Raw genomic sequence first — 26,525 nt, forward strand, 5'->3', positions numbered from 1 at the left:
GAATAATTGACCTCCAAGGACAACACAATTTCATATGGTTTTACTTTGTTTATATTGGGAGGACCCTGCCACCTTTCTAGCTTCAAACAGTGTTCTGGGGACCTTTTTTTCCTCTTAGAACAGCTTCTTTATTCAGTTATTTAAAAAAAATCTCAAGAGTTTGTATTATTACCTCATTGATAATTCTGAGTTTAAATTTCTTCTCCAAAACGACATAGCGGCCCTTTAAACGACATCATATTCTCGTACCTTTCACATTCATAACCACAGAAACCTAAAAGCGGTGTAACCGATTTGTAGACCAAACCGTGCCTTCACATGATCCCAACCTGTGTAATGAATCAAAACCAGCTGCCTGCACTAGTGTTAATTCCCAGATGTGGAATTCACCTTCTGGACTAACAGATGTAGAAAAGATATTTACACCGTGGGTGAAGCTATAATGTGTTTAGTGCAGTGGCATGTAATTTCAGCTCCGGGAGAGCAAAAAAAAAACCCCACACCGTCTCTCACACAAGAGTTGGTGATAGTGGGACGCACATCAGAAGGCCTTCGTGCACAGATTCGCTTGATTTACTGTTAATTCTTTGCCAGCGTTGTGTTTAATGACAGGAATAACATGAAGGCTACAAGAAGCGATAAAAGCCGTTTGAAACGCAGCATCTCAACAGTTGGCATCCTCTGAACGTCGCTCAGTACTGTTGAATCCACTGCTCAGTTAAGATAAGCCAGACAAACTATCCCGCAGATGTCTTCCTCAACAGAAAGACCTTCTGCTGTGAGGAGGGAGCGATAAAGTTAATTGAAAGTTAGCCATTCGTTAGTCCAACATCTAACAGCCATCTGCTGGAGCCAATCTACATAAATTGCTCCCGAATAGGACAACGGTGGAATATCCTCTTACTTCATAATCCAATAAGGTGTCTCCGTGGTCTTTGGTGTCTCCGGTAAGATCTAAAGCCGCGTGTGGGCAGCGGACCAGAACTGTAAATAAGATTCCTGGTAATTCCAAGGAAAGGGAAAAACGAAATTCATCTCGATCTGGCTTACTCTCAACAGAAATCGTCAAGACATTTAAAGGCCTTGAAATGCATAAACCTCCTTTCTGTGGTGCTAAAATTGTCAAAGTTAAAAGCGGAGGACCCCCAGCCGCTTCATAAGCATTCCCGGTCATAATTGGCCCTTGCCGCAACCCACCCAACCTTTCAAATAAGATAAAGCCTCGATTGTTGTTTCTCTTCTCCGCGGGGGGTCCTGTGTAATATCCTCTCTCGCATTCTCTTTTACACTCACCCACTTTCTCTTTGTCTCCGTCTCTCTCCGCCATCCTTTTGTTCCTCAAAGACATTTGTCATTAGCTTCGCCGGCTTCACCTGCAAGCTGGCTCGCAGTGGCATGGTTACTGCACATATGCACACAGGCACACAGAGAAACCCCCCTGAAGGTAAAAGGTTAGTTTTTCACCGTTCTGCTTATCTTCGGGTTGTCCCTCGTATTTTATGGAACAGCTTGTGAGGGGGTAAACTCTCAGTCGTGGCACTTTTTTTAGCTCTGGGCGTTGATTTGTGTGTGTGTGGATCGAGCGGTGTTGGAATCCAGAAGACAGCTGGTACAGTTGCCCTCTCAACCCCCCATTTTGGAGATGTTGTTCAGACCATGTCCTGTTTTCCTCATGCACACACACACACAAACACACACACACACACACACACACACACACCACCCCCACCTTCATAGAGCTCTTGATATCAACAAGGCAGCAGTTTGCCAGAACTACAGATTTGTCACCTCCCTCCCCACTCCCCCCTGTAAACAATGGGAGCTAGTTGTTGGTCACATGGGCTACCAGCATCTGCAGGCGAGGTTGTTATTGTTTTGATTTGGGTTCCACATGCCGAACTCATCTCCCATGCGAGCGGGACTGTGTGTGTGATCGTTTTAGGGGTTTGGGCTGGGTGGGGCTGCGATGTTCTGCCAAACTGCACAGCTTTGTGTGTGTGTGTGTGTGTTTGCGTGTGCACTTGGCGATCGTGGTATCTATGAGCTGAAAGTGGATGTGTTTACCAGGGTCTTCTCTCTCTCTCTCCCCCTCTCGTTTTCTCTCTTGCAGGCGTTTGAGGCTTGATGGAGGGAAACATATCCCCCCCCGACACGCACATAAAAGCATTTTCTACAGTTTAGGCCTGCAAACATTAAATGCACACACACACACACACACCATGTTGCACTTTTTCATATAGCATGCATAATTTATGACCTCCCATTGACATCTATGTAAACACGGGGGCTTCCTACAGCTGCTCTGCAGTTGGTCTTTGTCGGATATTCCTTTGCTCAACTCCAGTTACACACTGGCTTTCTTCTAGCAACAACTTATCTTAAGGAAGTCACTGTTTTTATTTCCTCTTCTGACTTGTGCTTTAGTGCGCAGTTAAAGCCGCGACTTTTTACTTGTCCGAGCACAGTCGTGCAGTTTTACCTCAACGTGCAGCACACGTCAAAATGATATTGGGAAAACGTGTAACTCACGTAAAAGTTGGATTTGATTGCCAGTGTAATATATTGGATTAGTCTCCCTGTGATGAGAAATAATGTCCCTTGACTAAAACAAACTGAAACTCCTTCCCTTCTCCTGCTTTTTGTCTGTTTATCTCATTTACAGTACCCTATTTTGTCTCTCTGTCCACTGTTTTTCTCTCTTTTGCCCATCACCCAGTTTGCCTTTTTTATCAAACTCCCTCCCCATCCTTTTCTCCCTTCCTCTCTCCCTTCCTCTCTCCCTCCCTCTGCCGCTCTCACCTCCCCTGGCTCGCTCTATTCTATCTCACTCCGTCTCTGCTTTCCCGCTCATTTCCCCCCTTCCTTCCCTCACGATCGGTGTCTCTCCCACTCTCCAGCCCTCCCTCTCTTCCTTTGTCTCCTCTCCCCGCTGCATGCTTCTTGTGTGTGTGCATGTGTGTGTGTGTGTGTGTGGCTGTTTTTCTCCCTGACTGACAGAGAGAGATGTTAGCCCGCTGCTGAGCTGCAGAGTAGGCAGCGTGGCCAGCTTACACTAGCATATGAAATCAGCAGCAACAACCACGGCGAGGCGAAGCGAGGCGCAAGTTGTTTGTCTGAGCGTTCCCTGACAAACCGGCTTGTGTCGAATTCTGGCTCCAAAGCGCTCTCAAAATGTGAAACCTGCATGCAACACTCCGCACCATCCACTGCTGTCTAATTGCTTCCAGTTGTCTGTTTTCACGAGGGAAATTTAGTTACGGAGAAAATAGCTGTAATTAATAATATACACAGAAAATTAACATGTAGTTTACCGAACAGGCGTACAGATACTATACCCACAGACTGAACCCGCACATGCACATTCCTAATTATGTATGCAAATATGCCAATCATTTGCGGTTAACCCCCACAGGAAGGGTTAATGATTAATGCTGGGCCCCGCAATCACACATTTCCGAGTGATTATGATGTCACAGTCAGCAAAAAATGCAACGCCTGATGTTATTTACCATCCCGAGTTTGTATTTGTTTACATTTGATTGCAGGCAGTTGTACGCATTGACCCAAATCCTAAGTGACATTTGGCACATTTGGCTGGCTGCAGCCGTCCGTCAATTTGCTGCTTCGCCCGCGGCCGCTCGGAGTGTTTGCACAGGAGACGTGCGCGGCATACTGACACGCGCAGGCGTGCAGGTGGTTGGAGTGCATATATGTTCATGTTGGCTTAAGGGTTTTATTTGTGCAGTTTCCTGTTGTGTTTTTCTGTTAAAGCTCGTAATTGGATGCACGTTGAAATATTCCTTTGTAGCTTGAACTCACCCTGAACACCGAGGTTCAGGCTGCGCTGAATTCCGGTCACAATAAACAATAATAGATGATTATTGTTTGTGGGAACTTTTGACACTTGCAGTTTCTGTCCATGCCCTTCTGCTCTTTTGTGCCATAGTACGCTTTAGTGTTTTGCGAGGTCAGATGTATTACTCTTTGAGAAAAAAGGGGGAAAATACAATTTTTTGTCCTCGTCTGTAGCTAAGATTCCAACTGAACTGTTGGAACTTTGTTCCAGTGGTGTCATCTTGCTGACCCTCACTCTGAGTTGATTAAAACAGGCAAGTTCATCTGCCCCTACACACGCACACAAAAGAAAGAAAAACGGCGAGTGGGAGCCTTTTCTTTCTTCCAAAACGAGATCTGCTGTCTGATCTGCTGCATATTTGTGGATTTACAGTAGCCAGGTTAGTGCAGTGGATGTAAACGGGTTCTCAGATTACCTGCCAAACCTGGTTACTGAAGTTGCCCTTTTCCCTGCACTCAGAGCAACTGTACAGCACTGAGCGCTCTGTGCCTCTTTGTCCCAGAGTGTCACATCTGATGAAAAACCCCTTGTCACTCTCGGAGTGGTTTGTTGTTATAGTCCTGCAGAAATGTACGGAGACAGAAGTTCCAACGGCTGAAGACGTGGCTCTTTATAAAAGCCTTTGTCTTGTATGAATGCATCAGTATAGATTTTAACGGGATATTGGAGGAGTCTTTGTGTGGACTTGTTGACATGGTTGAGAGGGGAGAGGGAAAGGGGTGGGCTCTCTCTCCCCCTCTCTCTCCCCCTCTCCCCTCTCTCTGGCGTTTTCATTTTGTTTTGTCACGGCTGCCTCTTCACGCTCAGTGTCACATCCTCATACCACGCAGCAGTAAATTAATCAGAGATAATGCTCGCCTGATGGAGACCTTCCCCCCCAAAACGCACCGTTCCCCGCTCCTCTCTCTCTCCTTCTCACTCCCCCCTGTATGTCTCTGTTTTGTCATGATTTCACTCTCCGATACAATTTTCTTCGCCGAAGAAAGACTGTCCATAAAGGTCAGCCAAACACGCCTGTGACTCGTATTGATCATCTGACCGCTAATGAGTGATTCTCTCTTTCCATTAATGACAACTGTTAAGGTGCCACCGGGCGAGACGGGGAAAGCTGCGCGGCGGTTCACTTTCCCTGGGCAAGTCAAGGTTAACAGTCGCACAAATGGTGAATAAACTGGGAGAAAAAAAGAATGAGACTCGGAGAGAGGGGGGTGAGGGAAAAGGGGGAGGGGTGTAAGTAAAAGGCCTTTAGGTAAATGTTGAAGTGGCGGGCAGATCCTTTGTCCTGCCTCGGGGCTGTGTGAGGCGATTGGACCGGCTGATAGGCCTTTTATAATGCCCCTCCATCAGCTCAATCTCCAGGGCTTTTATGAGCACCTTCAGCAAACACACACACACACACACACACACACACACACACACACACACACACACACACACACACACGCTGATACACACGTCCACCCCCCTCCTTCCTTCTTCGAGGTGTAATTGGGAAAGAGGCCCCTTCCTCCAGTGTGTGTATCGCTCTCCTGGGAGCCGAGGGGCTGGAGGTGTGCGTGGAAGTGTGTGTGTGTGTGTGTGTGTGCTGCGGTTAAGGGCGCTGTGTTTATAATCAAGCTCAGCAGTGATAAAAGGGTGCTTGTGTGTGTTTATGTCTGTGTGGTTTATGGCACTTATTGGCAGGTCGTGTGTGTGTGTGTGTGTGTGTGTGTGTGTGTGTGTGTGTGTGTGTGTGTGTGTGTGTGTGTGTGTGTGTGTGTGTGTGTGTGTGTGTGTGTGTTGGTCCAGAGAGCAGGTGGACAGAAAAGACAACCCTCCATTATCACCACTGCACTCGCCAGTAAACACTAATGAACACACACACACACACACACACACACACACACACACACACACACACACACCCTCTGAGGTGAAAGGTACCTGGAAGAGCATGCCATGTCTGACATGTAAGATGTCTTAATACTGATACAGATGTAACTGATGATGATGTTTTGGTTATACTGTAAAAAAAAAAAAGGCTTGTATTGTTTTACGCTTCAACTCTATTCATCTATCTTACATTTTATGCATGTAGCTACAGTGGTTGTGTGGTCAGCTCTGAATTCTGCCAAAAATCCGACGTGACCTTCAGTCAGCAAGGTGCCTGAGTGCGTCCTCATTGGACGCCAATGGAGGGCTGAAGCTGCTCTATTGGCCAATAAGCCGATACGAATGCTGATTATCAGTAATTAAGGGGACAGATAACTCATAGACCAGAATACAAATCTCAATTTCGAGGCACTTAACTTGAGTATTTCCATGTTATGTTTCACTGTGTGTGATAACTTTACAAGTTACTTAGCAGATTCTGATTATTCAGTGTGATGAGATGGTTATACTGTGAAAATCTGGTACTGTTGCAACCCTAGCTATGACACAAAAGACAACCTTTGCCAAAGTTTGACGAATACTTCATAAATGTTATATATCAAGCGTGCAACATTGAAAGCTGTTTTGTTTCGAGGCATCTACAGCAAATACAGGATTGAATTTGGAGCTTTTCTTGAGCTAAATCCGACTCTCAATTGAGTTAGTGAGCTTAGTATCTTCCCAGAGCCGGCACTGTGACAGAGGCCAGAGTTCAAATAAATAATGCTATACCACGAAGGAGACAAACATCCTCTCATCTCAGCTCGACACTCTCAGGCTCTCCATTTGCTCCATTTCCGCCACTCGGCTCGGTTACTTCGTTCCCCCAGCCACTTCCTTGTGTTTACTCCGGCGCTGCGTCTTATGGGTGGAGGTGTTGATCCACCATGAGAGGGGGAGATGGAGATGGAGGTGGATGGGGATGGAGAAAGGCAGGTGACAGAGAGGTGGGGCAGAGGAGAGGACAGAGGGATGAAGGGTGGCGGTGGTGGCGGCGGGGGTATTTACCAGCCAGCCACTCTAAAGGTCGTCATGACTCTCATAGCTGCTGCCTTTGTTCGCGCTGGTGACCGACCCCCTCGCCGCTCATACGCCCTCTCCCACTCTCTCTCTCGCTCTCTCTCTCTCGCAATCAAATACGTTCCCATTTGCCGGCATGCACTCAGGCGTCCATACACTCAGGAACTTGCAAGCAGAAAACATAAACATCTCACAGAAAGTGACACATTTACTCACCCTCTCTCTCTCTCTCTCTCTCTCTCTCTCTCTCTCTCTCTCTCTCTCTCTCTCTCTCTCTCTCTCTCTCTCTCTCTCTCTCTCTCTCACACACACACACACACACACACACACACACACACACACACACACACACACACACACACACACACACACACACACACACACACACACACACACACACACGTGCTGTCACATGCACGTACATGAGGCCAAATGAGTAGCTTGGAGCAGTGAGATCCTGTGTATTCCCTCTGCTCATTAGGGCATACAGCAACATCAATTCAGGGAAAGCCCATCACCGTGTGTGTGTCTGTGCATATGTGTGTGTGTGTGTGTGTGTGTGTCAAGATGGCTTACCCCAGCTCCAACGTCTCTCTCTCTCCTCTCCTTCATCATCATGCTTTGCATATTAAATGTGTCTCCATCATTACACCTATTACATCCATTGTTGTGTGTGTGTATCTTTAGGAAATACGGGCGTCTATTTTTGTTGCAGCGCCTCAGGGTTTCAACGGTATCACATTTGTTTTGTTTTTGCGACATTGTTGACTTTCAAGTTTGTTGGCTTTTTTATGTGGTGGTTACACTGTTTTTTAAAAGCATTTTCTGGACTTTTTAAAAAATGCTTTTCTGGGATGTGGTGGTTTTGAGATGTTTTTTTTTTTTTTATCATGCTGAATTGTGACAGACCCTGCAGATAGAAGGTAATGTGACATAAAGTATTATAGAGAGTTCAGTCGCTGCTTTCGTTGTCATAAAGAAAGAAAAAAATCTGAGTGCACAAGTTCAAGTAGCAAACAGATCCAAATCTCTACGCTTTTTGGAGCTGCTGAAACAGATTGGCGGGGTGCACCTTATCCTTAAAAGAGGAGACAAGAGTGTGTTTGTTGTTCAGGTTTCTGCTGTATATTAAAACTTGTTTGTCAAGGTGCTTATTCTGGAGGCTAAGATGGCGACGATAGCGCTGTCGCAGGGGATTAGTTCAGTACGACAGGGCGCAAAAAATATATCCAAACAGAAGGGTGCAAAAACAACTGGGTGTGTGATTATATAATCACTGTGCATGCGCAAAGTGTAAGCTTCATGGGGAGAAATATTAAACAATTACATCTGAAAGTCTGAGACTGAGAGACACCCTGCCGTTCACCTCACCTGCTACTGGAATATTAGATTAACAGGGAACCTTGTTAGTTGTGTACGTGCATGTGTGTGTCTGGCCCAGAGGCTGGCACGTAAGTGGGACCTCCAACCTATAGCACCACAACTAGGGCACAACCACCAAGTATGTATGTGTGCGTTCGCCCCAAGCCCAAAGGGTTGGATGTACTGTATGTAGGAACCCCCGACCTATAGTGCAAATCTAGGGCACACCACTGCAGCATGCGCGTGTGTGTCAATCAAAAGGCGTATTAAAAGGTAAAGTGCAGCAGAGGGAGTGGATATTTCGGTTTCCTTCATCTCTGTCGCTCAAGGGCTTAACTCTGTCTTTATGGATGCGAAATGGGAGGAAATCAGGAGTTATATACATCAACCTGACACCAACACACACACACGCACACACACACACACACACTCGCTAAAAACCTGGTTCTTTGCCCTGAGGCTGTTTTCCTATATAAACAAATACACACACACAACCTGCATACACTTACCCATTCTTGCATCGCAGCCATTAGCATGTTGCCAACTACAGCCTTTGTCATGATATTTTACCTTCAGGCTCAAAGGTTATCTGTTTGTGCAAGACAGGTTGCCACCATGTCATAAACAAAAGAAGCTCTGTGTGCCGCTTTTTTTTTTTTTTTTATGTACTCTATTATGCCAAGTGAAGGGAGAAGGAGGGACTGATAAGGATTATTGACTATAGCAAAGCTGGGAGTTTGTGGCATAAATCTAAATAAACTGATGCAGAAGTGGAAGATACTTGCGCAGCTTAGCAGCACCCTTCGCAATGCGTGATCATCTAAAACATACGTGAACATGTCTCCTTTTTTAGCCGCAATGACGGGCTTCAGCGTATCAATGATATCATGTGCCAGATGATGATAAAACAATATGTTTAAGGTATGAATGGAGTAAAAACAGATTTATTTGTGGGTTTGGTACATCTAAGTAGAAGCATTTGTTTCTCCCCTGTGCACGTGTCTCTGTTTACACATATGATCTGATCATGGCTGTAAGTCTTGTCCCTGTGTGTGTGTGTTTGTGTGTGTGTGTTTATGTGTGTGTTTGTGTGTTTGTGTGCGCTCTCTTTTCCCAGTGGTGTCATGTGTGTAGATGGCTAACTAGGCTAAAGAGAAGGGAGACTGTTGTTTTTCCCCGATGCATGAGATCTGGTTTACTCCATTCAGAGCGAGGAGGAGCGACCGTCGAGCACTCCAGCTGTAAGGAATTGTACTATGAGAGAGTCACGTGTGAGAGAGAGGTTGAGTGTAGTCGGGAAGTCGGCGTGGACTTATTTTCTATCCATTCTCAGTGTGAAACATCTCATCCAGTCTCGACGTGTCGGAGGCAGAAAAGGACAAAAGCAAAGCGAAAAACGCAGACAGATGCGTCGATCTGCACATAGCTCAGTGTTGCTACCGTGCAGCTGTAACTGTCTGTCTGCAGATGCATGAAGGAGTAGTGCACATTACGCACATAGAGGGTCTCTGGCTCTATGCCCAGCTAATGTCCGCCACGCCCTGTTTTGCTCTCACAGTTCACAACAAAGTGTGTGTCTGTGTGTTGTTTAAAAGAAGGGGAACTTGCAAATGCTGTTTCCATCTGCGCGAACCGTCACTTACTCATGTGTAAAAATGTGTCTGTATATAGCTCTGTATCCTTTTTACCCCTGTTAGTGTATGTGTGTGTGTGTGTGTTTGGAGAACAGAAAGAAGAGAAGCAGACACATGTAAAACATGCTAATACGTAGTCAGCTAATTAGCCGCTAGGAAATGTAGATGATTAGACACAGTGTGGCTCTCAGCAATAATATTGTTGAGTGTTAATGACTTCATCATCTCCTCTGTGCCTTATAGATTTATTCAGTGTTACAGAAGACCGTGTGAGGGGAAAACAAAGTCAACTTTAGACCCCAAATCAGTTAAATATTTCGCAATCCCTGCAATGAAAATGAAAAAAAAAAAATCACTTCTGCCCATCAGGAAGCAGAAGCTGTTTTTTTTTTCATGTCTGCAGAACAGTTCCATGTTCCCCAGGTTTGATCACTGTAAATGGTACAAAGCCATTTCTCGACGCAACTCTGTTTCTGCCTTTGATCGCGAAAGCTTTGAAAGCCGGCCACCAACCGTAATGATGTCTTCATGTCCCTCTCTTCGCTAATGAAATCGGCTCAAGCAGCTCCGCAACACAGGAATCTTCTGAGACTCCACTGTCGTTTTTAGTTGGCTCATCCTCTCTTCTAGCTTTTGTAGCTAGCCTGTTATCCTGTTAAGCTCCATTATTGAAATATAAGCGACATGCTGTTAGGCCCTTTGACAACACAAAATTCAAATGGTGGCATTTTTATAGTGGCAATTTGAGTGCAGTGTCAAAATCCCTGTCTCGGTTAAGCGTGTGATTTATTATGAAGTTAGAGATAGACTTCCCCCTAAAAGAAAGCTTACTGTATCCTGCTCCAGTTATGTCTGGCAATGTAGTCCAGGCTTTTTATTATGATCATGTTTCTCCAAATCTAGACACCAGAAAGTTATTAAATTGTTGTAAAATCGATTCTCCATGCGGAGATAACCTTATTTTCTGGTTATATAACACTCCACCTTTCAGTCCCAGAGTCAGATGACGTGTTGTAAACTAAAACCGTCTTCTTTTGAAATGTGTTTGGTGTGATGCATCAACAGTGAATCAACACTGAAACAAGGGTATCTTGACGTTTCTAAGAAAAGGGGGTGAACACTGATCCAGGCTACAGTTCACTGCAAAGCTCAAGTTTCAGTGAATCAGATGGAGGTTTGGCACTTCTCCTGTCAGAGCTGAAGTCTGTCTGAGGGGAAAGATGCCCGTGGCTCCTATTTCAAGAAGCAGGCTGCCAGGCCAGTGCATATGTTGTTATGGCAAGGAAGGTTTATTGGTCCTGTGATTATATGTCTGTGTGTGCGTTTGTGTGCGCGCGTGCGTGCCTGTGCTGCTAGAGCAGATGTGCCGTTTGGAAACCCTGAAAAAACAGTGTGTAAGTGTGTAACTTGTTTTTACTTTGACAGCATGGTGTTGACAGATTGATAACCAACCAGAAGTCAAATTAAGATGAAAAAGTTCAAAAACCTTGAGAATTTATTATAAGTATATATATATATATAATATATATATTGTTTCTTTCTAGGTTTCTCTAAAACACAAGTTTCTTTCGACGAAGTGGACACTACAAATGATCATTCTCTGATTCATCATTCATCAAGCTTTTTCAGGCACATGAATGTTTGTACGGACATTTATAGCTTTCTATTAAACAGCTGTTGAGATGTTTCTTAATGAAGAGTCTGAAGCCACCGACTGGCAGAACAACAGCGGTGTCCTAACAGCTGCTAGTGAGGCTTAAAATCAGTTTTGCACCATAGATGAAAGTCCCATAATTTCGAGCAGTGCATGTTTACCATCTAGTGCCAGTATATACACCATTGGCAGCCAGTTTGTGATGGTACTCTATTGAAACCAACAGACGGCAGCAAAGCAAGATTATTTCTCTTGGACCTCACCTCTGAGTGCAGTTAAACTCCTACTGTGTCCATAAAAATGGATCCCTCTTATAACCCATGTACTTCGCTCTGCAGTAAGTCAAACGGCAGCCCGCAGCTGTTCGCAGCACCTGTCCAAACCTCACATACACCCTCATGTGTGTCGTAGGTGTAGGCCTCACACATACAAGGCCTCTTCACAGGAAATTGCATAGGCAACACAATGCAATAATATGGCCCTTTTGTATACTTCTCAGGTTTTTATTGAAATGATGTTTCTCCTGAAGATGTGTGTTTTCCAACAAAGGACCATTATCTGTAAAATCTCTAGAGCCTGAACGATGCACACGAGCATGTGGAGGAAAACATCCTGAGTCTGTCCCTTCATACACATCTGCCAATCAAAAGCTGTGCCCTTCATGCATGTTAGCCCTGTGTCATATGCAGATTCCCTATTGTGGTTTTGATGTCACGTGTGTGTGTGTGTGAGGAGAGGAGTGAGATCAGATAAGAACGAGGAGGGGCTTTCTGATTTATAGGAGATTATTGGGGAGGAAATAGGCGTCATAGTCCAGTTGCTGTAATAAACGAGAAGACCTCCCTGAACTGCTAAGCATCAAAGAGACATGCCAACCCAGACACACACACACACACACACACACACACACACACACACACACACAAACACACAAACACACACACACACACACACACGTCTACACACATAAACATACTCTTGTTTTTGTCTTTTCTTGCTCGCTTACTTCGCTCACAGTGTGACCCGTTGCAACAAAAGCTGAAGACAAAGTGTGGGAGGGAAAGTGAGCAGGAGGCACAGAGAGTTTAAAGTCAGTCCAGCAGGGGTGAAGGGAGGAAGAGGAGAGACAGGACGGAGTACAGGCGGGCAGCAGTGTGTAGGAGGGAGGAGTGTGCTTGGCAGCACTGGCCTTTGTTTCAGGGGAATTCCTGTAAACCACATAAAAACTTACGCTACAAGAGATTTGTGTGTGCATGTGTATCAAGAATAACCTTGGCCCATTTAAACTGAATTAGTTTGGAGAGGGAGTTTGTTTGAAAAAGATTACAATTTAAACTAGCTGACCGTGGCAACATGTGAGACATCAGCCATTTTTCATATCTGAACTTGTCAAGAATGTGACCTGCAATAATTTCGTTGACTCTAGAATGAAGTTTTCCCTCATTATGGGAATAAAAGTCTTGTATACTGTTGAGGTACGTTTTGGTCATTGACCTGACTGTAAACTACTCCTCAGGCTGCTCTGGTTCGTTTCTGAAAGAGAACAGCAAGGTTGTAGCAAGTTTTTGAATTGATGCCAATGCTGAAATTAGGGAATGAAACACCTCCATTATCTATATATTGGCTGATATACACACATTTTTCATTTTTTATATTTTAAGATATCTATCATATTTTATTATTATTTTATTATTTTAGTAGCCTAAAAGATATGGGATGTATTTTTAAGGCCATGTCAAGAGATACTGTATGTTCATTAAGCTGATAACACAGCTATCGTGACAGGCCTGGAAATATCTGTCTGAATTCTTAGTGGTATGCAAGGAAACAGACAAATAGCAACTAAAATAGCGATTTAAATGTAGTTTCAAAGAAAAAGATTCTTGAGGTTCTTGCCCTCTGTCCATCCTGAACATCGAAACTAAACTCAAACGTGGGATGAAAAAGAGAAAACAGGCTCGCATCTACCTGTCAAACTAAGACCGCCACAGTAACCTGAGCCCTTGTTATTGTCTCACTGCCTGCCCAGTGTTTTGTCTGAAACTGGACACTGCTTGTCCCCCATAATGGTGGAGACTTGGCCCCACACACCTACACCCTCATCCTGCCTCCCTCCCATCTTACTTGTTCCAATGCTGGTCTTTTGTTTTGTTCAAACCACTCGTGGTACCTTAAAAAAGGGAGCTGGCACAGCTGTCCGGGGAAGTTAAACCAAGTCTCAGGACATCACACACACACACACACACACACACACACACACACACACACAGACACACAGACACACATATATCTACACACACACACTCACAGCCAGTTGGCAGATTGGCAAACAGCTAAATCTCTTGCCAAGCTCGTCAGAACCCCTGAAGAGGGAGCTGTTGTTTTATTTCTATCTTCATCCCCTCACAGGGAGGAATCCCATCTCATCCGTGATTCAGATTTTGACTCCTTTGCTTTGTGATTTCTGTCTTAAATGTGTTTGTGATCCTCTCAGTTTTCTCTACTTCTGTCGACTTGCTGAGTACCTCATCTGCGCGCGTGCTCTCGGGTCCAAAAGCTTAAGCTTGCACCGAAGTCAGTCTAGATGTAAATATAGGTTTGATTTGCTGATACACAGATCTTCTTCAGCATTAACATTTTAAGACCCAGAGGTAATGAGAACAGTGTGCTCATCCACACAAGATGCTGAGAGGCCTGAAACACCAGGTCGTAGTAACTCTATAATGAATGCAGTTTAAATACATAGGAAGTTGAGTGGATCGTCTCCTCTAATTGATTGGTTAGAACTGAAACACTTGGTTGATTAGTTAGACAATTAGTCTTCTTCCAACATTCTCTGGTTTCAGCTGTTTTTTCTTTGTCTCATCTGATACAAATCAGACTCGCTCTGAGTTTTCAGGCCGTTGGTCGAACGAAACACATAATTTTAAGATGTTATTTCTGGGAAATGGTGTTTGGCTTTTTCTGCTGTTTTCTTACATTTTGCAGAGGAGGAGTAGAGAACTTGCAGCAATGTATTGTTTTCAAGTTGTGACGTGGTACGAAAATTGATGATTATCACGCCGTGGTGTGAGTCTGCCGGATTAGTATTTTTATCTCCACCTAGGAGATTGTGTTTACGCCTGTCTCGGTTGATTGCTTGGTTGGTTTATTTCTAACACCAAAGATGCTTTCACGGACTTCGACAGAAGTTGGATAGAGGGTGGATTCAGACCAGAATAGATGCCATTTCCTGTCAGTGCGGATCCATATAACGGGACAGATCCCGGACATTTTTTTCTCACTTTCTTCAACATTGCAAGATTCAAGGGCATTTATCAACACTTGAATTAATTTCTCAGTGAGTAATACATTGATCGTCATGAAAACAATTAACCATATTGAGGTAACCGGTATGAGTACAATTGAATATGGATACTAGATCTGGTTAAGCAGTTGAGGGTTGTTTAAAATTCTGAGTGATACAGTGATATCCAGTGTGTCTGCGCTTCTCTGTGTGCCATTCCATGTTACATTTGTTTTTATCATATCAAATTTTATGTCTTGTTGGGGCATAATATTCTGTGAAATAATAACAAAGCCTTTGTCCATGATATACCATGATACAGTGACCCATGAAAATGTCATACTGTCGCATTTCGAGCAAGAAGAAAACAGGAAAATGAATCCTCAGTTTTGCCATTTGTATTTATGTTTTGCAATTGCTATTTTCCTAATTGCCAATAAGAGCATTTAAATATGGAGCTTTTTTCATGTTCTCAGGAATGATTAAATCAACATGCAACATTATATCTACCTTTTAAAATGTGCTCCTTTATGTATATGTACAATTATTTTGCAACACAGTCATACATGTTTGCATTTTTCAGTAAAAAAGCATGAATAGTTCCCTGTTAACGTCAGGTCTAAATAGGATACAGATAATTAATTCAGTACAGCGATGCTAGCTCCATAAAATATACATCAATTAAAGGGTCAGCGTCCGTATTTCAGGTGAGAAGCCCTGACAGTCTTTAAAGGTATAAACAACATCGGCAGCATCTACAGTAATATGTTTGTTTTGCCCCTGAAGAGAAAGTCTCATATTCCATTTATGAATAGCTGGCAGCGAGATAACATTACATGGAGCCGTTTCATGTAATCTGCATTAGTAAACATGCTGTTGACTTTCCCCGCCGCACCTCCACCGTATTGGTGCTTTTAGGAAGCCTCGGGGATCAGATATTGGAAAATGCTTTATTGCAAGTTAGTGAAGTAAGAATATTAAAACACACACACACACACACACACACACACACACACACACACACACACACACACACACACACAAAACGACAACATATGAAACTCATTTATCAAAATTCACTTACCGATCCATTAACCATCCCACTGCGTCTCCTGTGTCACATGTATCATTCATTTTAACATGTCTGTCTCTAACAAACACACACACACACCTACACACAAGTGCTCCTGTGTGTGTTAATTATAGCCATACTAAGCACTTGGATGAAAACTAAGTTTGATAAGGCCCCTAATGGCAAATGTGATTTGGGACAATCCCCTTCCCACTCTGTTGCTCTCCCTCTCATACATCACATCTTAATTATTAGTCCTCCTAATGTGTTTTTCTGAGATTTACTTAACGTTTCGAAGAAAGACGAAAGCAGCCCTGTAATTATTGTCTGTCACTGTTGCGGCGGAGATAATATCTACAGTCACATGGTGGCGTCCCAAGGTGACCAGGAAGTGGTTTTTACGGCGACTCGGGATGAGGGGTTATGGGTAAAAGTGTCAGTCGTGTGCGCTGCTCTCTTTCTTGATTTATGTGAAGGCTGTAATGACATCATATTCAACAGTGCAAAGGGTAATAAATTAGACGTCAGCTAATGGAGGCTGGGGCTCTTTCTTTGTTAGCGGTCTCTTCTCTTCTCTTCTCTTCTCTTCTCTTCTCTTCTTTTCTCTTCTCTTCTCTTCTCTTCTCTTCTCTTCTCTTCTCTTCTCTTCATCTTCTCTCTTTATCTTGTCCTCATCTTCTCTTCACTTGTCTTCTCACCTCATCTCACCTTTCACTTTCACATTTATGTGAAAGCTGTAATATATTCAGGGAATGATTGATAACGCTAACTTTTTACGAGTCTGTCCATAACTTTAACTGCAGTGCTCTTGTGTACTAATGAAACTAATTGCCCCATGGTGCTGGTCATCTTGATTAATGTTATAATATATGAATGTTTTGCCATTTTATATCTGTAGTCTCTAATTAATGTTATCTATTGGATCACCGTCCTGTTACAAATTTACGAATATATTTAACTAAACTCACTTCATTGGCTTTCTTTGATGTTTTTGTAGAATTGGGACCTCTGGGTTAGTTTTGGTAAACAGAACTGACTAGAACGCTCAATCTTGTAAATGTTACAACTACATAAATGTACTGATGCAATTCCCACGTGCTCTGATTCAGTTTTATGAAGCTGAGACAACCCTCCAAAAGTCTGCTCTCGTCTAGGAAAAGAACTTGGAAATCCCCGTTCTTTCAGTTCACTTTTTTAACTTGGTTGCTAATGCAGGCCGCGAGCACTCACAAGGAACCAGCAGCCAAAAATAAGGCCTCGCTGACTGGATCTGGAGGAACAGCTGCACTACGGTCAACAACACCGTCACCAAGACTGCGTCGCGCTGCGCAGAGTCTTACAGTAAAGACACCTGTGTGGCATAATGTTCACTTGTGTTGTCTGTCAGTTTACAGTAGCCCTGAAAAGAAACGAGGATGTTTGGTGAAAAAAGTCAAAAGTCAAGGGACAACATATACGCTTGAGTCCTCCAAGTCATCTTAAACAGATCTGTGTTAGTTCAGCACATCTGGATTTTGGGATTTTTTTCCCCCCTTTTTTTCTAGATTTGCTTGAGCTCGGTCAACTTGGATGTGTAGCGTCTCTGCCTTTTAAGCCATTCTTAAAATAAACATGGTGGGTCACGTCTGGGCCTCGACTGGGCCACTCTACAGGTTTAACACTGTTGTTCTTCGGCCCTCTCCGCTGTCGGCTCTGCTTGTACAGTTTCCTTTAGGATCGTGTTGGCATGAAAATTGTTGCCACAGTTAAAGAGTCAGTGAATGTCTCTTCTGTGATTCTTGGCATTGTACTTACTTTCCTGAATTTTGATATGATTTTATTTTAGTATACTTAACCTGAAATGACAGTGAACTAAAGACACAGTTGGGCATTTAATCACTTCACATTCATGTAACAACTTGTAAAACTTCGACCTTCAACATGTGCAAACAAATGCAGATGCAATTCCCCATCATTTCCCATAATTTAACTCCCTAGTTTTATCAGCTTTGATTACTTTACATGTAAATATTTCATCATATGTGATTATTTTATGATAATTTCAAACATAATGACAGAATTGACAATCATCTTATTTGTTAAGATGATATTCGTATATTTTTGTATATTTCTTGCGGCCCTCCTGCAGCACCTTCATGGCCCATCAGTGGGCCAGGGAGTGGGGATCACTGTTTGAGATGATTCAGTTTCAGATCAGTTCACCAGACAGCAGAGATGTTTATTCATTTTTCAGGAGCTCAAAATTCTCGTCTATTCCTTCCATCCTTGTGTTGTACATGTCTTGTTTATCCTCTTTTGTTTTCTGCTGCTGCTCTGTTCATTAAAAATTAATACACTTGACTAACAGAATAAATATAGATTTTTAGCTCACGGTAAAACATCTCTTCCACCAGCAGATGAGTCTGTGCCGTAGTTTAAAGCAGGTGGAGCAAATCCACACCCATTTGTCTTTTCTCCGTTGACTGTTTTTGTGTCAGTAATCCCACTCGGCCAGAACATAGTTGAGAAAATGGGAGTCCAATACACTTTAATAATAAAAAAAAGCTATCCAATTAAAAACTGACATGATGCTTAAAAAAAGTATCGATAAGATGAGTGTTAAGTGCAGAAACAAGTGCAGATGGAGGCTAATAAATGTTGCATCATCTCACAGATTTTACACAATTTATACAGTCCTCCATCGGCTCACCTCGGAGGGGGATTATGTTGTTTGACAGGTATTAAGAAAGTAAAAGATGGATTATTTATCTCAACAGTTTGTTGCTTTGCTGGCAACAGACCAATTAAGATGCAGTCTCACCTCCCCGTCTGATCCGAGCGGCTGTGAGAACCCGGTGATGGCTGACGTCAGGTTTTTTTTTTTTTTTTTTTTTTTTTCACTGAGGCGGCAGCAGATTTCATCATTGTAACAGAATCAGCTTTGATCATTTGGTTTCTGCGCATTCACATCAAAGTCTCGCCTGCTCAGGAGCAAAACACATTCACACTGCTTGTTAATAGCGAGCATGCAGCATACAGTAGGTGTGCTGTCAGTAATAAAGCCATTGACATCTTCTTTGATCACTGGAATTGTTTCCCTCTGAGGAATACAGGAGAGAGGATTAAGAGGACTGTCTGCTTTTCTGTGTACCAATTAGACAGTATGTGTGTTGTGTGCGGTTGTGTGTGGTTGTCAGTCAGTTGTATGGATTGGCTAGTGTGTGCACTGTAAAGCTTACTTTGATATAAAAAAAAAAAAAAGAAAAAAAAAATTAAATAAACAGGATTTAGGGATTGAATACAAGACCCAGATCAGTCCAGCTTAATTTTTATTTTGTACAGTAGCATTTCAGCTGTTCGCTGTTGGTTTTTCTAATGGTGTCTGGGCGATTGCATCACCCACGAAAGGACAAAAAGGGAAGAAAAAAAGAAAAAGTGTATGTAATTAGCAGCTTATGTTGCAGACGGCGCAGTGGAGTGTTGTTAATGCCAGGAGGCTCGATATCTGTCTGAAAACAACTGGCTCACCCATGTGTTCTTGAGCTACACACACAGACATTGGTATATGTGTTCATTTCGTACGTCAAAGTCTTTCTCGGGGTGTGATGATATATTGGGAGAAGAAGATCCCCAGTGAAATTCTTCCCTCTTCTTCTGTCTCCACAGACGGTCAGAGGAGGAGGTGGACATGGACAAGGTGACGGCTGCCATGGTGCTGACAAGTCTCTCCACCAGCCCGCTGGTCAGGAGCCCGCCCGTCAAAGTCAACGGTCAGTATCACGATTATTCAACAGAAACAATATGCTTGAAACTTAACAGCTTGAAGAAAGATTAAAAAAACAGCTCAGTTAAGCCTGTAAATTGTATGTTCTGCTTTACTTTTCATTCCACAGCTGTTATCTTGTGAATGCATGCGGAAGCTCAGGCTGATAAATTACCGCCACCTGCTGTGCTTTAGGATTCTCTCACCAGCGACTTCTGCATATCCACAGAGAAGCACAATGGGTCTGGATCTCTGCCACTCGTCGCGGTGGCGGGAATCCAAAGTGCCCCCTGCGTAACTGCAATCACGTGCGAGCGCTCGGATCGTCGGCGCGACCAGCCGACTGCCCGTTCAAGCGAGCAGCCGGGCCTCAGACCACCGTGCATGCGTTTGTCACAGTCACACACGCAGTCGGATGTTAAATGAACATCACGTACATCACGCACACGTGCACAAAGTGGGTTTTAAATACCACATGCAGTTTTATCTTAGTGATAATGTGTGTGCACATGTTGGAGATCAGCACACACAGTGGATTCTCATGCATAGAGATTGTAGTCAAGCAGAGCGCTGGAGCCGACATCCATTTCTCTTAATCTGCAGCATGGAACGAGCTCAAACTCTCATCAAAAGGTGTTTTTCTCTTATCGTGATATTATTTGAGTTCATTCTATCATAATATTTGCTTATCTACCCCGCAAAACCAACTGCATATCAGAGCAGCTCTCTTATCATGGGTGAGCTACTTCCTCTTTTCTGTGAAATGTGGTAAAGAAGAAGAAGAAGACACCAAAAAGCCGCCTCACTAAACCAAGCAAACCAGGTCTTCTCTTAACTCTCTCTGACTCACTCTGCTTCACACACGCACGCGCTCACACACACACACACACAAACTTTGTCATACGCGCTCGTGCACACACTGCAAAGATTTCCCCAGCCTCAACCTTCCCAAAGTGAGAGGCCTTTTGTAGTCGATATTCAAAAGAAGCATCTCTTTGATCTTACAAAAAACCCCACAAAAAAAACCCCCAAAACAGCAAGTCCTTGAAAGTGTCTCAGCGGAATCACTGAACAAGAAAGTAACCTTTATTTTCTAGTGTGACAGGCAAAAGTAGCGCCGGAGGCTCACTTGTCTGAAGTGCAAATAAAGCTGTCTGAACCTAATTGAATGTCTTGATCTCCCATCATTGACAGAGGAACACCCACATGTTTTGTTGTGGTTGTGTCGTCTACAAATATGACTGAGGAAGTTGTTAGATTTACTCTCACACTCCACCTTCCCTTTCCCTCCCTTCCCTCCCTGTCCTCTCCCCCCCTTTGTGTTCTTCTTCATCTTCATAGAGGGTCTTTGCGGTTCGTGGAAGGACAACGGCTCAGCTGGCCCCTTCACCCCATCTAGCAACAGCTCTTCAGGAGGCTACTGGAGCTGGTCTGCACCCAGCGACCAGTCCAACCCTTCTACGCCTTCTCCGCCGCTCTCCGCCGACAGCTTCAAGCCCTTCCGCGTGCCCAGTCTGGGCGGCGTGGGACCGGGCCCCGCGGGGCCAGAGGACCCCAGCATTGACGAGCAGGACGGCAGCAGCCTGCTCTTCGATGAGCCCATCCCTCGCAAGCGCAAGGTGAATACTATAGTCAACAAGAACAAGCTGAAAAAGAACCTTGGTAAATTAGTTGAAACCATTGCTTCTATTAAAAAACTCATACTCTTATAGACAGCAGACATTACAGCTGTTCATGTTAACCATCATCTGGTGGACCGGATGACCAGACACAGCCACACACTGGTTAAACCTCCTGCTCATCATCAGTGCTTATAGGGTTTTTTAACAGCTGAACTTTAGTTTTAGTAGTTCTCATGCACGTTTCTGTTGTCAGACTGTTAAACGTAACACATTAGTTTCTCATATGAAGTATTGCTGCAGCATCCCTTTTCACACTGCGTCTTAAATGCTCCATTTCGGTTACAGAGTGAGACACAACTCATCTCTGTTGAACCTTTGGTGAGAGTTGCACATGTGTATTACTTGATGGCAATGAAGGAAGTAGCCAATCAGAGGCAGAGTAGGGTGGGTCAAGGTAGCATGATCCAAAATAACGCCATTACAGCAGAAGCAACCACATGTCTGCTGACTGACTGGACTGTATATATTCTATAATAGATAAATTAACCCTAAACCAGGTAATCAGTCATCCCTGTGCTGCAGCGCAAAGACACTAATCAGATCACTTTTTCAGGATGTATTTTCATTTTGTGATGAAGCAACCAACATGTGACACAAAACAAGTCTGTCCAAATAAATACACGAACAAACAAAAGGACACAGATTCAGTCTAAACAGTGAAGATCTTTTACTTTCAGGGAAAAACAATAAGACAAGTAATTGCAAAGTTCTAAAGTGAAATACAAGGCCAACCTTCTCAGAGTATTTTTTTTTTTTTTTTTTTCAACATTTGTTCTGCGGTGTTCAAATTCTGTGCGAACAGTGGTTTGGATTGAAGGGAAGGCTAACACAGAGACAAAAAGAGGAAATTTCTTAGATTGAATAGCCTTCGTGTTGACAAGGTCTAAACAGCTGTCAGAATAATAAACATTCACAGAGTTATTTTTCAAAAGCTATTGTCTCCCCCGGTTGCAAGTTCCAGTTCAAATAGTTGCCACCTCAGTCCTCATTCTTAAGATAAATACAAATGTTTTGTGATCATGACCTTAAGTAGCCCTGAGTGCTGGGAGTTTTAGAGAGAAGGATTTCAGACTTTAATTTCAGTGTGAGCTGTCATAGAGTCACGTATTAAGTGGGTTTACAGCAGTCCTGTTGTTAACAAGCGGATATCTCGATGGCAAGCGGGTCAGGAGCTTGTCTTCAACGCGCTGTCAGACACTCGCAAGCTGGCTGGTTCCACTTCTTCCACTTCTAAAGGACAGAAAGCTTTTTGCTCTAGTAGGAGTTTTGTCTTATGAGCGCGCGCACACACACACACACACACACAATTTCATCATTGTGGCTGGTCTCACTTCTACACACCGCTGACAGCTCATCACATCCGCAGCTCAGTGTCACTCTCATTAATTCTTCAGATGTATATTTCTTTGCTCGCTCTCTCGTCTTTTTCAGTGCCTCTCCTCCCCGGTTTATCTGTCGTCCATCCATCCGTCCCTCCTTCCTTCCCTCTCTTTCTTCCCTCCTCTCAGTCTCCTCTCTCCCCTCGCTCTGCATGCATGTGTGTGTCCTCCCCCGGACGTTTGCCCTTCATAATTACTTCTCAGCCTTCACCAGCAGCCGCTCCGCAACAGCAGTAATGATTTAAATATGGGCTCCGGCAAACATAAAGATCCTCAAAAGATCGATGGAGACTCTTGGGTGAGCTCCACATCGGGCGCGACCAAGCTGCATTAATTGGGGACTTATCTCAAAGGCGGCCATGGAGAGGGAGAGGGAGACATTTAGAAGTGTGAAAGAGGTTATGGATGAAGAATTGAAGGGGGACTAAGAGGAATTACGGGGGAAAGAAAGAGAGAACTGAGACAAAAACAGTTTCTGTAATAGCTTGGATAACAATGAACTTACATAAACACACACACACGTGCAGTGTGTGCAATGCCAAGGTTTCACATAAAATTATCTCCGTGCTCCTCTTGTGCTCTGGCTTTCTCTCTTGGCAACACACAGACCATTTAATTAACTGTGAAATGCTTCCTTTAAAAGGAAAAACACACACACACACACACACACACTAACACACAGAACAGGCTTTTGTTACCCAAAGACAAAACAAATGCAAGGGGGACAGATGATTGTTGCGTGCGTTTCTGAAAGGAGGTGGAGAATTTAGAAGGAAAAAAAAACAAAACAACTTGTTTGTCAAAATTAAATCAGCCCCCTCAACAATAGTTTGACAGACAGGCCTGTGAAAGCGTTTATAATGGCTTCGAGCAGGGAGGCAGGAGGGCAGCGAGAGCGCTCCCAGGGCCTTTCCTCTCCCAGAAAAACAATGAACAGTTTCTCTAGGAGGCCAGCAATGTAATTACAGTAGACGTATACAAAGATACAGGAGCCTCGCCGGCTCACAAGCGGCGAGAAATTTACTGTTATTGGCCTCATTCGGCTCCGAGATAAACGGGAATGCTGTCACAGTCGAGCCGCGTGCGCCTTCGTAACACAACACAGATGAAGGAGCATGCAGTGAGACGTTGTTTTATTCCTATGCTGTCAGCATACTTTTTTTTTATTAGTGAAGGTTGATGCCAAAAAAAGCATGATTCATATTTTTCAATATCAGAGTAACCTCTTTAAAGATACATCATCCTTTGTTCCATGTCCTCTCAAAATAAAAAGCAAAATTCTTGAAAATCAGACTCTGTTTTCATGTTTAATTAATTGTTTCCCAGGGCCAAAAGTGTTCTTCACTTCACAAGTGCAACTTCACGTAGCTTCTTTGTTTAATCAACAACCCAAACCCCAAAGACTCTTCATTCACTGTTGTAAATAACAAAGGAAAGCAGCAAATCCTCACATTTAAGTAGCTGGAATGGCAACTGTTTGACATTTTTGCTTGAAAATTGAAAATAAGGATTATTCAATAGTGAGCTACGAATTGTCTTTCAACCGAATAATGGTTGCAGTTCAGGTTGGCTGAATGACACGACGAACCTGACCTGCATTTATAACCGCTTTAAAAATCCTCCATTCGAACCTTTCATGGCATTTCACCTCCTCTCCGAATTGTTGTCAATTTCTAGGGATTCTTCCAAATTAAAAGCAAAAAGTTGAAAATAAAACTATAAAAACCAACATACAAAAATCTCAGCATATCTCACTGCGGTACTCTGACTGTAGCTGTACTTTTGTGTGTTTCTCGCAGAACTCCATGAAGGTGATGTTCAAGTGCCTGTGGAAGAACTGTGGCAAGGTGCTGAGTACCGCTGCTGGCATCCAGAGACACATCCGCACCATCCACCTGGGGTAAGACACACACACACACACACACACACACACACACACACACACACACACACACACGCACACACACACACACACACTGCATACCCTAGCTACAGTCCACTCAAAGCCTCTTTGTCACTTCCTCTCTGACCCCTCCAACCAGCTTCGTTGTCAAAACAGCAGATTAACGGCCGATGGATTATCGCCGCGGTAACACTTCCTGCTCTGGGTGAGGGCGGAGAGGTGACAGGTGAAGGGAAAGTAAGCGTGGCGGAGAACAATGATATCACACACTCATACTGACATTCAATTAAACTAAGGCCACTCTGCACCACACTGATTAACTGCAGATGACAGTGTTTAGTCAGGTGGAGGGGCTACATAGCTGTTGAAAGGCAGAGAGGGGAGCAAGAATAATCACTCAGTTCCTCATTTATTTATTTTTTTCATCTGCTTTTAGGCGCAACTGTGACTCAGACTGCAGCGACGGCGAGGAGGACTTCTACTACACGGAGATCAAGCTGAACACGGACTCGGTGGCCGACGGGCTGAGCAGCCTCTCCCCGGTGTCTCCGTCCATCCTCTCTCCCCCTCCTCCTCCCCCGTCTCCTCTCCCTTCTCTCGGCCAGCTGCCGGACTCCCAAAGACCCCCGCAGTCGTCCGACACCAAGGAGCCTCACGGCGGCGGCACCACCCCGCTCAGCCGCTCTGCGCCCAGCGCACTCTACCTCATCCACACGGACCACGCCTACCAGGTAAACACACACAGTGGCGAGATTAAGATCAATGTACGACACACACCCTCATCCTCAACGTGAAGATAAAGGGATCGATATGCACTCTCTGGATCAATATGCACACCACAACACACTTAAAGCTCATTTTTCTCGCACACACACCACTATCAGGCTCCTCATTATCCTGATTATGTGTCAGAGTGTTTGCAGAAAAAACGAATGACAGCGACTTGTGGTCCCTCGCTCCCCTCAGCAGCCGCGCTAACAGTTGTGGTGTTTTGACACACATGGCAGGATTGAGCAACCAATTGTAGGCAGAATAACCACACAATTCATCAATTGCAAGGTGCAGTATCCATTTGTCAAATTCATGCTCAAAGCAAATGGGGGGACACATTACCACAGTAACCGCTTATTGCTGCTTACTTCAGCTGTCCTTGGCTAGTTAGTTCAGCTAGCCATTCAGCGAGGACGGGGAGCTCAGAGACCAGAGGAGTGTAAATGTTGACACTGTGATCACAGGATTATTATAAATTATTGTAAACAGACTTGGGACATGAAAAATGACCGTCTTCATGTTCAAATGACGTTTTCTTTGCCACCTCACCAATATTAGAAATTACACATTTTTATTCGACAAACACTTCATGGAAGTCAGGGCTTTGAAGAGAAGTACCACTGCTCTGACCTCTGACCTCCACCCTCAGGCCACAGCTCCGGTGTCCATCCCGTCCAGCAGCAGCAACTCGGCCGGCTCAGCCTCCACCAGCTTCACTCCCACCAACAGCTCCAGCTTCAGCATCTCCTGGCAGTCGCCACCCGTCACCTTCACTGGGAACACGGTGAGGGGACTTTGATGCACGGCCCAAACAGACGCCGTTCTGTTTGGACTCTTATAATCACACTCCTGTTTGCCTTCTTCAGGTGTCCCCCAGTAAAAGCCAGGGCTTCGGAGAACAGCGCTCCCAGACCATCGCCGTCCTCTCATCCCCTCCCAGAGCTACCACCGCCCTCAGGTACTGGATCCTCACTGCGCTGAGTCTTTCCTGACATTTACCGTTCAGCTTTAATTAAAATCATGGGCGTGCTTTTAATTTCCTTTGTGAACCGCACTCAGAGAGAATGATAAAAAGGCGAAATATCCACTCTCACAAATCAACTCAAGGACTCTTAATTAAAAAGATATTGTGATTACTTGCTCAGTTCAGCCTCTGATTTGCCTAATCCACTTCAATAAGGAGCACCGCCGTTCGAGACTGTACGATTTATGATTTCTGTGGTGTCTCCCGGTAACAAGATTAGGACACAAAT

General features: G+C 44.1%; 1 protein-coding gene across 1 annotated transcript in view; it reads left to right on the forward strand.

Annotated features, from left to right (window-relative positions):
- The window catches only part of znf704 (zinc finger protein 704), a 48,642-nt gene that overhangs the window by 17,803 nt on the left and 4,314 nt on the right, over positions 1 to 26,525 (forward strand). The window contains exons 3-8 of the mRNA XM_037092927.1: positions 19,441 to 19,544; positions 20,879 to 21,156; positions 24,398 to 24,498; positions 24,938 to 25,232; positions 25,922 to 26,056; positions 26,139 to 26,230. Of these exons, the coding sequence (XP_036948822.1) occupies positions 19,441 to 19,544; positions 20,879 to 21,156; positions 24,398 to 24,498; positions 24,938 to 25,232; positions 25,922 to 26,056; positions 26,139 to 26,230 (1,005 nt within the window). The remainder of the gene's footprint in view (positions 1 to 19,440; positions 19,545 to 20,878; positions 21,157 to 24,397; positions 24,499 to 24,937; positions 25,233 to 25,921; positions 26,057 to 26,138; positions 26,231 to 26,525) is intronic.

Source organism: Acanthopagrus latus, chromosome 3 (assembly GCF_904848185.1).
Source record: "Acanthopagrus latus isolate v.2019 chromosome 3, fAcaLat1.1, whole genome shotgun sequence".
NCBI lineage: Eukaryota > Metazoa > Chordata > Actinopteri > Spariformes > Sparidae > Acanthopagrus > Acanthopagrus latus.